The 17,440-nt window shown below is 46.0% G+C and overlaps 1 protein-coding gene across 3 annotated transcripts in view; it reads left to right on the top strand.

The window, feature by feature from the left end:
- Positions 1 to 1,504: 1,504 nt before the first annotated feature.
- Positions 1,505 to 17,440, top strand: part of CELSR1 (cadherin EGF LAG seven-pass G-type receptor 1) — a 156,950-nt gene continuing 141,014 nt past the window's right edge. For all 3 annotated transcript variants that reach the window (XM_044280226.1, XM_044280225.1, XM_044280224.1), the window contains exon 1: positions 1,505 to 4,952. In XM_044280226.1, coding sequence (XP_044136161.1) covers positions 1,604 to 4,952 — 3,349 coding nt within the window. In that variant the 5' untranslated portion in view covers positions 1,505 to 1,603. The remainder of the gene's footprint in view (positions 4,953 to 17,440) is intronic.

The raw sequence follows: 17,440 nt of genomic DNA, 5'->3' as shown, positions 1-17,440 counted from the left end.
CTACTGTGTATAGTGTGATGGTGCATGGACCACTGTGCATGCTGATGATGTACAATATTGGGACAGTATGTTGCGTGGAGTGAAGTGGCTACTGTACATAGTGTGATGGTGCAAGACACAGGTACATTATAGCGTTTTGTGGAGCACATGGTAAAGTGATTATGTATTGTGGGAAGAAACATAGCGTGAAGTGCAAGACAGGGACTACTGTATATAGCAGTGGTCAGCAACCTTTGCACTTCTGCTCGTGAAGCTACAATTCCCGGTATTCTCCATTCACTTCTTTGGGAGTTATGAGAGGAGCATGCTGGGAGTTGTAGTTTCACAAAAGCTGGAGTGTTGGTGGTTGCCTACCCCTGGTATACAGGGTGACATTCATTGTAAAGTGACTACTGTATGTAGTGTGGTGGTGATTAATGTGTGGGGTATGATGGTGTAGTGTACAGAGGCAGTACAGTGTTGTCCCTTATGATAGGACCACTCTGTAGATTATTACTGTGGTGCAGGAGTAGTACAGTGTGGTCCCCATGATGATAGGGTTACTGTGTAGATTATAATAGTGATGCAGGAGCAGTACAGTGTGGTCCCCATGATGATAGGGTTACCGTGTAGATTATTACAGTGGTGCAGGGGCAGTACAGTGTGGTCCCCACTATGATAGGGCAGCACAGTTTGGTCCCCACTATGATAGGGCAGCACAGTGTGGTCCCCACTATGATAGGGCAGTACAGTGTGGTCCCCACTATGATAGGGCAGCACAGTGTGGTCCCCATGATGATAGGGTTACCGTGTAGATTATTACAGTGGTGCAGGGGCAGCACAGTGTGGTCCCCATGATGATAGGGTTACCGTGTAGATTATTACAGTGATGCAGGGGCAGTACAGTGTGGTCCCCATGATGATAGGGTTACTGTGTAGATTATTACAGGGGTGCAGGGGCAGCACATTGTGGTCCCCATGATGATAGGGTTACCGTGTAGATTATTACAGTGGTACAGGGGCAGCACAGTGAGGCTCACTCGCTGACAGGACCAGTGGTAGGATACAGCAGTGGTGCAGGGGCAGCACAGTGAGGTGGTAGAATACAGCAGTGGTGCAGGGGCAGCACAGTGAGGTGGTAGAATACAGCAGTGGTACAGGGGCAGCACAGTGAGGCTCACTGGCTGACAGGACCAGTGGTAGGATACAGCAGTGGTGCAGGTGCAGCACAGTGAGGTGGCAGGATACAGCAGTGGTGCAGGGGCAGCACAGTGAGGTGGCAGGATACAGCAGTGGTGCAGGGGCAGCACAGTGAGGCGCGCATGATAATGGCACAGTAGCACCGGCGGTGCAGTGTGACCTGCATTTGATGAGCCCCCTCCTCCCGGGCTGAGGTGATGGGGCTGCTGTGGGAAGCTCTCAGCAGGGCGGACAGATAGAGCAGGTTTATGTTAATGAGATAAGCAGGGGGAGGAGGACAGAGGAGCGGCGCAGCCTGTGAGGGGGTGGGAGCCATTTTGGAATCACTGGTAAAGTTACCGTGGGACCTGTAGGTGAAGTTGCGGAGAGTGCCCGGCATGCCGCCCCCCAGCCCGCGCTGACACTGGCCGCTGGTGAGCAGGAGATGTGGGCGCTGTGCTTGTGTGTGCTCGGGCTGCTGCAGCCGGCGGACGGGCTGGATGTGCACCTTTATCCCGGGGCAGCGGTGAACGTGTCCCTGGGCTCGGACTGGACGTACCGGCTGCGGGGGGTGATGAGCGGAGCCGTGGAGGAGACGCAGCCGCTGAGGCTGAGGAGCGGGGCCCCGTGTGAGCGGCTCTTCCCGCTGTACGTGGAGCTGAGGTCCAGGAGCCGGCGGACTGCGCTCTACATCATGCTGGATGTGCGGGGACACGGGCGGCGCTGCCACCTTCAGCACCGGGCTGTGGACGTGGAGTACGAGGCGCTCCCGGGGACCTCTGGCTGCTTCCCGGAGCTCGTGCCCCGGACCGAGGAGCTGCTGCGGCCGGTGCTGGGGGTATCGGGCTGCAGGCTGCGGGCATCGCCAGTCTCTGGAGCGCACTGCGCGGACTCTGCTGTGCACCTGGTGTGCCAGCCGGCTGCCTCCACCCGAGCTCTCCTGGTGCGGGTCAGGCTGGTGTCCCGGGCAGAGGACTATGCTGGTCAAGGCCACAGGAGGCTGAAGAGGAGCATCAACAACAACCCGCAGTTCCAGCTGCACAACTACCAGGCTTCAGTCCCCGAGAACGAAGCGGCAGGGACCCGGGTGACCACCCTGAGGGCCACCGACCAGGACCAGGGCGATGCGGGCAGGGTGGAGTACTACATGGAGGCTCTGTTTGACAGCAGATCTGCCGATTATTTCCACATAGATGCTGAGACCGGGACGGTGACCACCACCCAGCCACTGGACCGGGAGACCAAGGACACCCATGTATTTAAGGTGACCGCCACTGATTTTGGTTCTCCTAGGAGATCAGCCATCACCTACCTGACAGTGACAGTAAGTGACACTAACGACCACATCCCTGCATTTGAACAGTCAGAATATAGGGAGAACATTAGGGAAAACCTGGAAGTGGGCTATGAAGTGATGACCATAAGGGCCACAGATGGGGATGCTCCCTCTAATGCCAACATGCTCTACAGACTGGTCAATGCTGATGGAGTGAACCAAGTCTTCGAGATAGACCCCCGATCTGGTGTGGTAAGGACTAGGGGACAAGTAGATAGGGAGACAGTGGCTGACTACCAACTCATAGTGGAGGCCAATGACCAGGGGAAGGACCCAGGCCCAAAAAGTGCCACCGCCACAGTGTACATCTACATAGAGGATGAGAATGACAACTATCCACAGTTTACGGAGAAGCGGTATGTAGTGCAGGTCCCTGAGAATGTTAGTCCCAACACCAAAATCTTGCAAGTTCAGGCCACAGATATGGACAAGGGGAACAATGCAATGGTCCACTACAGCATTGTGAGTGGCAATATCAAAGGCCAGTTCTACATCCATTCCTTCACTGGAGACATTGATGTTATATACCCCTTGGATTTTGAGGCTGTTAGGGAATACTCATTGAGAATAAAAGCCCAAGATGGTGGCCGACCTCCATTAATCAACACAACTGGCATGGTATCAGTGCAAGTGGTAGATATCAATGACAACGCCCCTATCTTTGTTAGCACTCCATTCCAGGCCACCGTCCTGGAGAACGTTCCCGTAGGCTACTCTGTTGTTCACATTCAAGCTAATGATGCAGATTCTGGAGAAAATGCTCGGATACAATATAGTTTAACGGATATACCGCCCAACTTCCCTTTTGTCATCAACAACAATACTGGCTGGATTACTGTGTCTGTAGAACTGGATAGGGAAACCGTGGAGTCCTATACTTTTGGAGTTGAGGCAAGAGATAATGGAGAACCAGTCATGAGTTCTTCAGCCAGTGTGACTATCACAGTGCTGGATGTCAATGACAACAACCCAACTTTTACTGAGAAGGTCTACCAGCTAAGGCTCAATGAAGATGCTGCCGTGGGTAGTAGTGTCCTCACCATGACAGCCGTAGACAGGGACGTGAATAGTGTGGTGACATACCAGATCACTAGTGGCAACACCAGGAATCGTTTTGCCATTACTAGCCAGAGTGGTGGCGGGCTTATCACTTTAGCTCTACCCTTGGATTACAAGCAGGAGAGGCAGTATGTTCTCACTGTCACAGCTTCTGATGGCACTCGTTCTGACACTGTTCTGGTCTTCATCAATGTCACCGATGCCAATACCCATAGGCCAGTGTTCCAGAGCTCACATTACACAGTGAGTGTGAGTGAAGACAAACCCATAGGCACTTCCATAGTTACAATAAGTGCAACTGATGAAGACACAGGAGAAAATGCCAGAATAACTTATATCATGGAAGATAACATTCCCCAATTTAGGATAGACCCTGATACTGGGACTATTACCTCATTGATAGAGCTAGACTATGAGGATCAGGCATCTTATACCCTGGCTGTGACCGCTAAGGACAATGGCATTCCACAGAAGTCTGACACCACATATGTAGAGATACTAATTCTTGATGCCAATGACAATATGCCTCAGTTTTTAAGAGACAGGTACCAGGGTGCTGTATTTGAGGATGTACCAGTTTCCACCAGTGTTCTTCAGATATCTGCCACAGACAGGGACTCTGGCATGAATGGGAGGGTCATGTATACTTTTCAGGGAGGTGATGATGGAGATGGTGATTTTTACATTGAACCCACCTCTGGTATTATAAGGACAAATCGTCGTTTGGATAGAGAAAATGTACCTGTGTACAACTTGAAAGCATATGCAGTGGACAGAGGAAACCCACCTATGAAAGCCCCTGTGGATATCCAGGTTACTGTTCTAGATATCAACGACAACCCTCCAGTGTTTGAGAAAGATGAGCTAGATATATTCGTGGAGGAGAACAGTCCGGTGGGATCTGTGGTGGCCAGGATAACTGCTACTGACCCAGACGAAGGAACCAATGCCCAAATTATGTACCAGATAGTTGAAGGTAACAATCCAGAGGTCTTCCAGCTAGACCTCTTCAATGGAGACCTGACAGCTCTAGTAGATCTGGACTATGAGGTGAAGAGAGAGTATGTCATTGTAGTTCAGGCCACCTCGGCTCCACTGGTAAGCAGAGCTACTGTCCATGTGAAACTGCTGGACAAGAATGACAATGACCCTGTCCTTCACGACTTTGAAATTATTTTTAACAACTATGTGACCAATAAGTCCAATAGTTTCCCATCGGGAGTGATTGGGAGAATCCCTGCCTATGACCCTGATGTGTCTGATACTCTACACTACAGCTTTATTCAAGGAAATGAATTAAATCTTCTCATCCTGGATCCATCCACTGGAGAGCTGAAGCTCAGCAGAGACCTGGACAATAATAGACCTCTGGAAGCCTTGATGAGAGTGTCTGTTACTGGTGAGTCAAACAGTACTGTCTCATATCTGCATACTGTATTTAGTAATGTCTGTAGCTATGTAACAGGTGCAACAGCTGTGTGACCATGTGCTGGAGATGTTGGTTGCAGAAGCCATGTTAGATTGTGCTTGTCAGAATATGTAGATGTGTCTTCTGGATTTTTATTATCATGCGTCACACATACGTTTTATTATACATCTTGTGTATTGTGACAATAGAGATTTTTTTCTTGCCTCTTTAGTTGTACACCCGTAATAGGGATGCAGGACAGGCTCATCTGCTGTTACTGGTTGCCTTCACACACCGGCTGGTAACACATTCACGGCTATTATGTAGAGTGGACAATAGCAGCCTGGATTTCATTTCATCCTACATCATTAGCTCAGAGTTGACTGACTCATTTTACCAGTAGCCGTAGCTGAAACTGTAAATGTGTACAGTCTGATCAGTCATCATAGCATTTGTCAGATTCGGCAGAACTATCACAATCCAGAATTTTCCATTGGACAATTTATCAATTTCATGCAAAATCCTTTGCGTCACAGCCAGGTATGTCAGCATGTATGTTCTGGTTTTGTTTGATTAGAGCTGTGACTCCCCGCCAGGGAATCCTCTGCAGTCAGGATCAGCAAGACCTGGGAATGGCGAAAATCCTGGTGCATGAAATGGGGGCCGGCAGAGTAGTGGACACGTCTCAGGCCATTATTAAAATGATACCCTTTGCCCTCCATACACCATCTTAGGAGAAGGGGCTATCTTGGAATGAAGCATTTTTTAGCGGTTCCTTTATGGTTGGGTATCACTGGGTTGGAGACTACCTTACTATGGAAATGATAAGATCCTGTAATGGGTTTTCCAAGATCAGCAGACATTTGGCCAAGGGGAGGAGGGAGAATGCCTTAAAATAATTAAAGCTCCATTATTCCCCTAAGAACCCCTGCTGTTCCACTGTTGCCTCCCTGGTTGGCCCTCACTGGTCACTGTTTACTGTGCTGCAGCAGTAATGTGCCGGTCTACCTACGTAACTGCTGCAGCCAGTCTGTGGTCTCCAAAGACTGTCAGGGACAATCAGAGCAGCAGAGCTAGAGCCACAGGGAATTTGCAAAGAATGACCATAGAGGAGACTTGTGGGACATGTGGCTGGGTATTTAGACCAGTGAAAGCAAAAATAAGTACACCAAAATCAAACAACTTGTGGAGCGTATTGTACAAAGAAATTATATCACGGGCTGCACTGTATACTTACAAATGAGTGCACAAGTGCCCAGTATATATTTTATTGAAAGTGCATGAATAAAAAATCAACATGTTAAAAATGCCACCTATACACAATATATATACTCAGGTATCAGTATGTAGGGTCATAGAGAACTGCACAAGGTCCCCAGTTTGTAAGCATATACCGGTACATACTGTAATAAAGAGCTCAGTTCCAGTAAAATGACCATAGTTTGTAAATGATCAATGTAGCCAACTAGTACAAACCCATATTTGGTGCAACCAAGTATGATGCATCTGCCCTGAAGAGTGTTTGGACAATATGCCTTCATAGTATAAGCCCCATCAAGATTTGCTCTCTCGTCGCTCATCTTCAGAACATGGGTTGTTTGCACTGCCATGTATAATGATCTGTATGTAGTTCTCTTGTCCTTGTGGCTAAATAAGTGGATGTAGATGGGTAAACAGACGGCGTTCCGTCTCATCTTCGGTCTCCAATGTCAGCTCTTGGGGGCAGACCATTGACATGTCTCATATGACAAAGCTTTATTAGAGGTCCTTGTTCTAATCAGTGAAATTACCTTTTGATAGCAAACTAAACAGAATTGACAGACACACAAGAGCCACATTAGATGTGCACTAAAATGCTGGGACCTCATGACTACATGCCTAGTGTTGTATTGGGGCACCTTGGGAACACAAGATGACATTATGAAAGTGGTTGACCCAGCTGTTATCACTTCAGCTGTACTCTGAATCAGTCCAATAGACTTTGAATGTGCCGCACCACGTATACTTGACCACTGCTCCATTCTCGTTGGGAGTTTCCGTTGTGGGATTCCCAATGAACAGACACTTTATCACCCATCCTGTGATGTGAACTTTTGTAAGGGACCATTGTCCAGCTACAACAACTCATCCAAGGATGTGTAGGTTACTTGTGATATAACCCCAAAAAGTGGTCACCACCTTTAGCTTGTGATCTAGTTCCCGGAGCGTCTCCGATATTACTGTTCTGGATGGCTCTGTTATCATGACAGAATGTAGCAGTTCATGGGGGCTGTTAGCAGAATCCGTGTTTCCTCTGTGGTTTTGTTTGGAAGGTCTCCTTTCAGGAGGTCAGATACTGTTTGAGCTGAGGACTGATTCCAGCAGGCCATAGACCTCTTATCTTCAGACAGTGGACAGACACAGACTAAACAGAGCTACTGAAGGATTCCTGCTAGAGCCAGGATTGACATGTTAGGACAGATCGGCTAGAGCTAGTCTTTTGTATAATTGGATAAGGAAATTCTGGATCACTTTACAGAGGTATCAGTCAAAACCAAGTTAATCATGAAACGCAATGCCTGCGTGTTGTTTTTTTCCCTTCTCACACAATTGAGCATATTTTTCATGGGAAAAGGAGCTTTTGGCAGCATTCGCCTCCCTGCAGCTAGAAGACCTTGCTGCTCTGTGTATGCCGTATATAACAGCAGGGAAACAGCCCTCCTGTTATACTTTAGTCAGAAATCATTTTCGGATCACACAAGGCTTGGTACATGGTATGTCCATGTCCATGGTATGTTCACATGGTGCGGATTCCACCAAAGATCTGCAACATATTACGGTAAAATGCCAGTGAATAGGGTTTTGCAAAATCCCATTTACACGCAGTGGAAAAAAATTTGTGCAGGATTATTGTGTTACGGATTTTAAAGTCGGTAGGTTTGGCTGACATTAATCTAATGGCCACCTTAAAGGGGTTGTGCCAAGTTTTTAAGTTATCCCTTAGACATAGAATAGGGCATTACTAACTGGTGGGGTCCAATCTCTGAGACTCCCGCTATCCTAAGAACAGGGGAACGGGAACCCCATTCTTGGGGTCAGTAGTGGTCCCATCAGTTGGACCCCCACCGATCAGATAGCTATGCCCTATACTGTGGATTAGGTATAACTTTGCGCAAACCCTTTAAATTGGATATATACATTGTACTATTGGGCAAGTGTATTCCTAGTTGTGGGGCTTTTCTGTGGTGAAAGCTGGTGCTTATCTGTGATGTATAATTTTCCACTTCATATCTAGTCCAAAATTGTGTTCACTTACTGATATACTTTGGGGGGAGGGGGGAATTTTTCAACACTGGTGTAAAGAAAAACTGACATAGCAACCAATCAGATTCCACCTTTCATTTTTCAGAGCGTCTTTGGAAAAAGAAAGGTGGTGTCTGATTGGTTGCTATGGACAACTGAGCCAGTTTTCCTCTACACCAGCTTTGATAAATCTTCTGTCAGGAGTGCAGTTCTTGTGCCTGTTGTGAACAGTCTTGGCAGGATTATTGCAGTGTGAATGGCTAAATGAATGTCTGTGACGTGTGACTTGAAGGAACTAGTGAACTAACAGGCTGCATTCTCATGGCCGCCCCCCATTGTGTGTGGGTCACGTGGGCCCCTTTAGACAAAATGAAGGACACACCCATTCACTATTATTGTGAAGCGCAGGCAGTATTTCACAAAGGGGGGTAGAGTTACTCATTGTCTCTGCCGAATGGGATTTCTTTTTCTTCACTTACAGCGTATGAAAAAAGGTTATGTAATATGTACTGCAGAAAGCAGTAAGAAGAGCCGCATTTTTGATGGTGTTTGTATCTGAATGATTTTTATGCACAACTTGAACGGCCATGATGTATTGCTTTATCGTCAAGGAATATTGGTCATTTATACATATAAAGCTTTTCCTATTCAACTGCATGGTCGGTATGATCTTAGGCTACGTCTACACGACGACATTTGTAGCGCAACATTTTGTTGCACTAATGTCGCGCGACAATTTTTATAATGGCAGTTTATGGTGTCGCTCAGCAACATGCTGCGACTGTGACGCAACAGTCACAGAAAATCCATTTGAGATGGATTTTTCTGCGACTGTTGCGTCGCAGTCGCAGCATGTTGCATGTTGCAGTGCGACACCATAGACTGCCATTATAAAAATTGTCTCACGACATTAGTGCAACAAAATGTTGCGCTACAAATGTTGCAGTGTAGTTGTGCCCTATCTGTCACACGACAAATTTCGACGTGTAAACCTAGCCTAACAGCTGCAAAACAGTGAGGAAGGGAGAGGCTTGTGCTTGACTTCTAAAAATCTCTGTCTTTCACTTCCTTCGCTCATGCAATTTTTTTTTAAAAACCTGTCTTTTCTGTCATTTTTCAAGTCCTATAGAGAACTCTGTGGGGGAAAAAGACCATACCTAGAACATGGTGCATTTTGAAAAAAATAAATAAAAAAAGGACAATAAATCTGTGTATTTAGACTTTTTAATAATTTGCTATAGACTTTAAAGGGAATCTGTCACCAGTGACCTCTCTGTCTGCACAGACACGTAGCTGTGGTTCACCTGATTAAAACCCTGCCTTTCTATTGCTGATCTGAGGCTTTTTCTTAATATGCAAATTATCTCTTTGGTGCAATGAGGGCATTACCGCTGCTTTTATTGCACCAAAGCTCCACTCCTTTCTGTGGCCAGCTCCCCCATGTTTGCTTTGAATGATAGGGCTAGACAGTGGCAAAGCAGCCAGAGAGGGTCTCACCACAGAAAGGAGTGGAGCATGTGTCTAACAAGAGCAACCAAAGGCCTAATTTGCCTACTAAGAAACAGAGCCTCAGATCAAGAAAAGCAAAACAGGGTTGTAATCAGGTGAAGCACAGCTATGTGTCTATGCAGACAGTTAGATAGGGAGGTCGCTGGTGACAGATTCCCTTCTACTTCTAGCCCCAGGGGTGTTGACCTAAAAAAAAAAAAAAAATGCCATTATAACTCCTCAAAAAAATGCTGCAAAACATTGTGTGACTCCAGCTTTAGGGGACGTTCACACATCGGGTTATGCCTTTGGAATTCTGGCACGGAAACTGTGCTAAAATTCCAATGGTGGCCGTGTGGCGTTTTAAATCCACGACCGCGTACCCTCTTGTTGCGGTGTCTGGATGGGTGCTGCTTGAGGCCACACCAGGTGTCCGCTTTCAGTTTAGTTCTATTCATGAACCTGTTCCGCAAGTGGGTGCGCAGCATTCAAAGTGAACAACCGCAGTGTATTCTGACGGCATCAATATCCAATGTGTGAACGTACCCTTAGGGCTCATGCACATGAACGTGTGCCGGTCGTGCCTGTATTGCGTCCCGAAAACTGGGTCTGCAATCTGAAAGATACGGTGCGGAGCAACGGAGCAGAAAACCATTGGAGCACTATGTGGCTTCTGTGGCATTTTGGTCTGTGCCTCCGCACTGCAAAAAAAATAGAACATGCTCTGTTTTTTTGCGGTGTGGATGGAGCACGGACCCATTTGAGTACACCGGCCACATGGGCGCCACACGTTGGTGTGCATGAGCCCCTTAAACTACCTGTACAGCCTGATTTTTGTCTTTTGCCATCTTGGAATGTCAGGAAGAATGTATTTCACTGTAGACTTTAATCCCATCTTTGACAGTTTCGGTGAGCTTATTTTTCACTTGATTTGGTCGCTCGCCTGTACGTGTATGATTCCTTTTCGTGCTAAATGCAGCATGGAGGCTGACCCCGTCTCCTGAGAACACCCAGGGTGATCAGCACCTGTGGATGCTTCCATGGTGCAGCTGCCTCCTGCCCGCTCTTTTCTTCTCACTGTATAAATAAGGCAGACGGCGTTGTCTTTCTGAAATCTAACCTCTTCAGAGCGGAGCCACATGGCCGATATAGTGGTTTTCAGTCAGCTCTCCTGTCTAGTTATGTAGATGAGAGGCATAGGCATGTACGCCTAGTTGGACTGGACTCTGTGGTGGACATATTGGATGTCCACTCATACAACTGGAAATAGCTGAATATAACCTTTTAACAAATTGCCAGAAAAGGACGGCCACGTGGTTTATGTATTGATTTTACCAGCATAGATGGCAATGGAGTTATCATTTTTTCGGTTGTGTGACGTGTAGAAACCGCTCATTTGATTGATTTTGGTAGTTTTCAGAAGTATACCTTGATCATTTTTAGTTGTAATTGGTCTTTAGATATCATAGGCTGTATTCCCGTTCTGGATAATGCACTTTGCCCTGCCCTGTGGAATGTAAAAAGCCTGTAATTTAGGTGACAAGAAATTTGAATGTAGTAATCCCTTCAGTCATTATCTAATTTCACCTGTGACCTTAAACCGGCAAGTCCTTACTTAGCAAGTCCTTCCCCTCAAGACAAGTCCACCATGCTGAACTGCACATAGGCATGTAGAAGAGGATTAATCGACTTTTTTTTTGTTGTAGAAGCAAAGTCTTCAGCTTCATATATTAGCAGAGTCCACCTTTGCCGCTTCTACATACTTTCCTTGCTGAGGGGGGATCATTAAGTTGGGAGTAATTAAGTTCTGTGTACAGTTCTTAGTACTAATTAGAGGGAAGATTAACCATGTTTAACTCGTGTTTGCCCATAGCAACCAATCAGATTCCACCATACATTTTTCACAGCTCCTTTGGAAAATGAAAGCTGGAATCTGATTGGTTGCTATGGGCAACTAAGCCAGTTTTCCTTTTACACCCGTTGTGATGAATCTCCTCACTAAGGCCTCATGCACACGGCCGTTGTTGTGGTCCGCATCCGAGCCACATTTGTTGTGGCTCGGGCGCGGACCCATTCACTTCAATGAGGCCGCAAAAGATGCGGACAGCACTCAGTGTGCTGTCCGCATCCCTTGCTCCGTTCCGTAGCCATGCAAAAAAAATATAGCATGTCTTATTGTTGTCCGTTTTGTGGACAAGAATAGGCATTTCTACAATGGGCCGCCCGTTCCGCAAATTGCTTTTGCAGACCTTTAAAAATGGAGGCACATTTGCAGACCTTTAAAAATGCAAAAAATTAATAAAAATACCGGATCAGTTTTTCCAGATGACACCGGATAGACGGATCCAGTATTTCAATGCATTTGTCAGACGGATCTTTGCGTCAGGATTGCCGGATCCGGCAGGCAGTTCCGGCGACGGAACTGCCTGCCGTAATCTTCTGTCGCGAGTGTGAAAGTACCCTAAGACCAGTGGCGATGACATAACTGACTACCCCAGGTGACCAGCAGGAGAACCGGAACAGCAGCATAGAAAGGGCAAGAGATTGAGCAAATGAATATGGCTTCCTTTTTATTTTTTAACATTATTATTTTTTCTGGGATGCCAGAAAATTCATTTAAAGGAGATTTTGCTGCCAGTGTGCCAGGTAGCCGTGCTTTCAGATAACCATGCAGAGTGTTGGATGGATCAACAGGGTACCCTAACACTATGCTTTGTGCCATATGCTCAACTCTCAAGATTATTAGTACCGGTAATCTCTGAGCAAAACATAATTCTGACCATATTATGTATGTGTAATTTAAGAGACCTTTAGGTCTGATATACATAAACCCTGAAGGGCCAGTACGGGCTAGAATAAGTCCATGCCAGATGTAGCCTGTTTGGTAGGTCAGATATTGAGAGAACCCTATTATTTTAGCTGTATGGCAGAGAAGGCCCAGCCGTACTCGTAGTATAACTGTACAGAAAGCCAGACTATAGTGTACTTAGACATTTCATGAATAACCTGGAGAAATGACTGCTTGATGGTTTACCCATGACTTGGGGGCCTGTCACATCAAAGAACAATGAAATATGATTTCATTAGTCAACTTTATTAAAAATTGGCACGTTTCGTTGGGCTCCATGGACGTGGTAAATCGCTGAATTTCTGTTGTTTCTTTAATACACAAACATGTGCACAATGACCTGATTTCCTTTCTCTGGTGTGAGGACGGACCTGGTTCACATAGGAGGTCAGTAAAGCTTTCCGAGACCGGAAAGGCTTTTGCATAGTTTCATGGAATCTCTATATCTCACTAATTGGAAAGGAAATTATAGCCACTGCTACATAGAAGCAGGAGATCTGGTCTAATAATTGAGGTTTACATTTGATTATAATTTGGTGTATATTAAATATATTCAGGATCAGGACAATAACATTCTTAAGCAAGTGTCATAAATGTAAGCTAAAGTGTGTTGTGCACAAGCAGAAATGATGGACCAGAGATGAGCAATGTTATGTGCACTGAGTGTGGAACCACTGCACTAACCAGTTTGAGTTTGGTCTAAACCTAAGGGTGTTATCCTGGCGGTCCCCATGTTTTTCACCCTTTAACCCCTTATCAGGGATCTGGGCTTTGCTGCATGGGAGCGACCACCTCCAGGAATTGTGGTCTGGTTGGCAGCTGACCTTCTGGGATCATAGACACCCGTACACTGAAGGAAGGGTCAGGCAACAGGCTGAAGTCAGGGCTGGCAGAGTACGTGTGCATCCATGCAAGAGTCCAAAGGTCAGGGAGGCAGCAAAGGGTCAAAACATTAAACAGGGTAAAGTCAGGCAGTGGAGGGTCAGAATCGGTAGAGGTCAGTACACGGGCAGACAAACAGAACAGCAGTGCACACTTTCACTTGGTACTAGCACATGAGATAACCTAAAGCTCGGGCATCGGGCACATTACTTAGAGGGAGATCTGGAAGGCTAGGCAAGAAATGCAGGCTATGGCCTGCAGCAGAGGACACTACATGGGATGCCGGATGTCAGGATCCCTGCTAATGGGCAGAGGAGGGCAAGTGGGCCCTGGCCGCCAGCAGAGAAGATACTGGATAAGTGATGCAGAACCCATGCCCACTCAGAGAAGCAGGGCAGTGGCATACATGGGCCTCCGATGCAACAAGTAATAGCACTCTAGACTTTAACACTTAAAGGGGTATTCCGAACATAGACAATGGGGGCATATCGGTAGGCTATACCTCCATTGTCTAATAGTTGCGGGTCCCACCTACAGAGTGGTGGCTGGAGGACCCCTCCATATTAGGGATTGACAGATATAGATTTTTTAGAGCCGATACCAATAATCTGTGAACTTTCAGGCCGTTAGCCGATAATTTATACCGATATTCTGTGCATTTTCATTTTGAAAAAACAAAAAATTCCTACACAAATTTGGTAAAAATGAACATGTTTATTGTTAACGTGTAGTTTTTTTTGTAAATCTTTCTTTTTCATTTATACTTAATATTTTGGTATCCCTTAGGGGCTAGAACCCTTGTCCTATTCACCCTGATAGAGCTCTATTAGGGTGAATAGGACTTCACACTTTCCCTGCTGCCCTGTGCGTAGTACACACAGCAGCAGGGAGCTTACCATGGCAGCCAGGGCTTCAGTAGCATCCTGGCTGCCATGGTAACCGATCGGAGCCCCAGGATTACACTGCTGGGGCTCCGATCAGAAGCTGCCACTGCCACCAATGAGGAGGAGGGGACCCTGTGGCCACTACCAACAATGATTAATACTGGGGGGCTTGGGTGGGGGGAGGGCGCACTGTGCCACCAATGTTTTTAATATGGGGGGGGGGGGCGCACTGCGCTTCCAATGAACTAGATAACTCGCCCATTAATTCATATACAGGAGGCGGGTGTTGGCTGCAGATTTATATAGCCTCACCCGACCTCTATGAGCGGTAGCTGCGATCCGCGGCAGTTAACCCCTCAGGTGCGGCAGGGGTTAACTGCCGCAGATGGCAGCTACTTGTCATAGAGGTCGGGTGCGGCTATATGATTCTGCAGCCAGCTCCCACCTCCTGTTGAATTTGAATGAATGGGTGAGTTAACATCATTGGTGGTGCAGTGGCCACAGCCCCTCCCCTCCTCATCTCCTCTCTCCTTTCATTGGTGGCAGCGGCACAGGGGGGAGGGAGACACTGCTTCCTTTCCCCTTGTGCTGCTGAGCGAACACGGATCGCACTGACAGCAGCGCAATCCTTGTTCCCGATTTGTTATTGGCATAACGGCAAAATAGATACCGATAACTTTGAAAATCCTGAATAACGGCCAATAATATAGGTAAAACCGATAATCGGTAGATCCCTACTCCATATCCTAGCGATATGCCTCCATTGTCTGTGATGGGAAAACCCCTTTAAGGTACAACCACACTTTCAGGTTTCCTGATACAGTTTTGGAAGCTAAAATCTGGAGTGAATTAAAAAAAGGGGAGAATTCGTATCTGTCCTTTCTACCACTTTATGATTCACCCCTGATATTGACTTCCAATGAGGAAACCTGACCATGTGGCCGTACTCTTAAAGAGAGGTTTATCAATCACAGTTTTCAGTGACATCAGGAAACAGACCCAATAATAGTACATTAGCTACCTGGTTTATTGGCTACCTGTGTTTGTATTCTCATAGTAGAGTGAGTGCTGGTTTCTATTCACACATCACCCACACAACAACTGCAGGGAATTGGATTTCCCTGCAAATTCTCCCTCCCACAAAATAATTTCAATGTATTATGTAAAGCTTGTGATGCAGTTTCCTGAAAATGTAAGGTGCAGTACCTACAAATATATATATTGTGGGGATTCGCTCTGGTAGGCAGGGTAAGCGGACGCAGTACAGAGGCAAAAAACAGTTTGTAAAGCAAAACTTCAGTGTTTATTCACACATAAGGCAAAAACACAAGAACCCTTTGCAGTCTTGGTGTTAGTTCACACAATGGAAAGTCCACAGAACAAAAAAATCACCTTGTTGGCAGTTCTATCTCCAGCGGTCCACAGCAGGCTTTAGGGGGCCTGTTTCCCCAGCGTGCGGCTCTCAGCCCTCAAAGCACAGCACAAAGCCTCAGATCCCAAAAACAGAGACTCAGCTGCTGAGCCCAGCTGCCTATTAAAGGACAGCCAGGTGCTGCCAAAACCCAGACCGGCACTTAAACTCCGGTCTTGTATTTGACCTCACCTGGCTGGAAACCAGCCCAGCCGCACATGTTGGGAGGAAAATACCTGCCTTCCCAGACACAACCCCTTGCTATGTCACAATACACATATATATATATATATATATATATATATAAATCTGTGATGGTATTTCATATATGACATGTATGAGTGTCGCAGACTTCCGCTTTCCTTATCCTGTTACACTGAAGAGTTAAAGGGGTTGGTTGTTTGGTTGTCCCATCGGAGATGTTTATGGCATGTTGCTAGGCTATGCCATAAATGTCAGATAGGTGTGGGTCCCACCTCTGAACCACAAAACCATCTCCAAAACAGAACCCTGAAGTGAAGGGAGAGCGCACTGCACATGTATGGCATCCGCTCCACTTCTGTACAGCCAAGTGACTACTTGGAAGTTTGGGTTACTTTGTTTTATATGTGACTATGCATCTAGTCTCCTTGAAAGAAGGCATAAGCAGCTCTGGTATCAGTAGTGTTAGATAAATGTGAAGATACAGTTCTAATGATGAAATAAGTTATTTAGCGTCATACAGGAATGACCTATGATCCAGTTCTCTAGTCCTGAGAAATGCCTAATATTATTTTTATGTAAATAAGGTTTTTGGTGCAGGGTTGGCAAGGTCACTCTGGCAACACCGCCCAAAGCCACCCCTCTTGTTTGATAGTCCCTGAGATTTCTGAGCCTTCACTGATGACTAAATTCAGCGGCCTCACCCACGGTGCATGGAGAACCTTATCTGCATAAATATAAATTGCATTATCTCTCAGAACTAAAGGACCAGATTTTACAAGAAAGCTATGGTTATGTTTCAGGGCACCTATCCTGTTTTTTTTTTTTTTTTTTATAACTTTTAGCCCCCTTAGGGGCTAGAACCCTTGTCCTATTTACCCTGATAGAGCTCTATTAGGGTGAATGGGACTTCACACTCTCCCTGCTGCCCTGTGCGTAGTACATACAGCAGCAGGGAGCTTACCATGGCAGTATGCTTACTCTAAATCTGAATTTCAACAGTGTTTTTTTACCAGTTTGTATAGTGCCAACATATTTCACAGCAATCTACAGGGATTATAATAACTCCTATCAGTTCCTGTAGACCAGAACCAGTATTATAGACCAAGTGCCATTTGGTATTCTAATTTGCAATATTGATTTTTTTCTATTGAAAGTGTAATAAAGTGGTACAGACCGTCACATCACAACTGACGAAAGCAAAGTGCCGGCTGTGTGCTACTTAAAGGGGTTTTCTGAGAATTAAGAACATGAAAATAGAAAATACTTAAATATTACTTTATTATAAATATATTCCCAAATACATTTCATTAGCTATAATGGTTTGTTTTGTCTGGGGAGAATTCATTAGGAGAAATAAAATAGCTGCCGTCCTATTAGCACACACAAAACCTGTCCTAATCACACAGCAGGACAAGTTACTTCACAACACTGAGGTAAAGAGCTGCCTCATCCTGCTCTCCTACTTTTGTGATTAGGACAG

This window comes from Bufo gargarizans, chromosome 2, assembly GCF_014858855.1.
Source record: "Bufo gargarizans isolate SCDJY-AF-19 chromosome 2, ASM1485885v1, whole genome shotgun sequence".
Taxonomy (NCBI): domain Eukaryota; kingdom Metazoa; phylum Chordata; class Amphibia; order Anura; family Bufonidae; genus Bufo; species Bufo gargarizans.
This window is presented reverse-complemented; position numbering and strand designations above follow the sequence as displayed.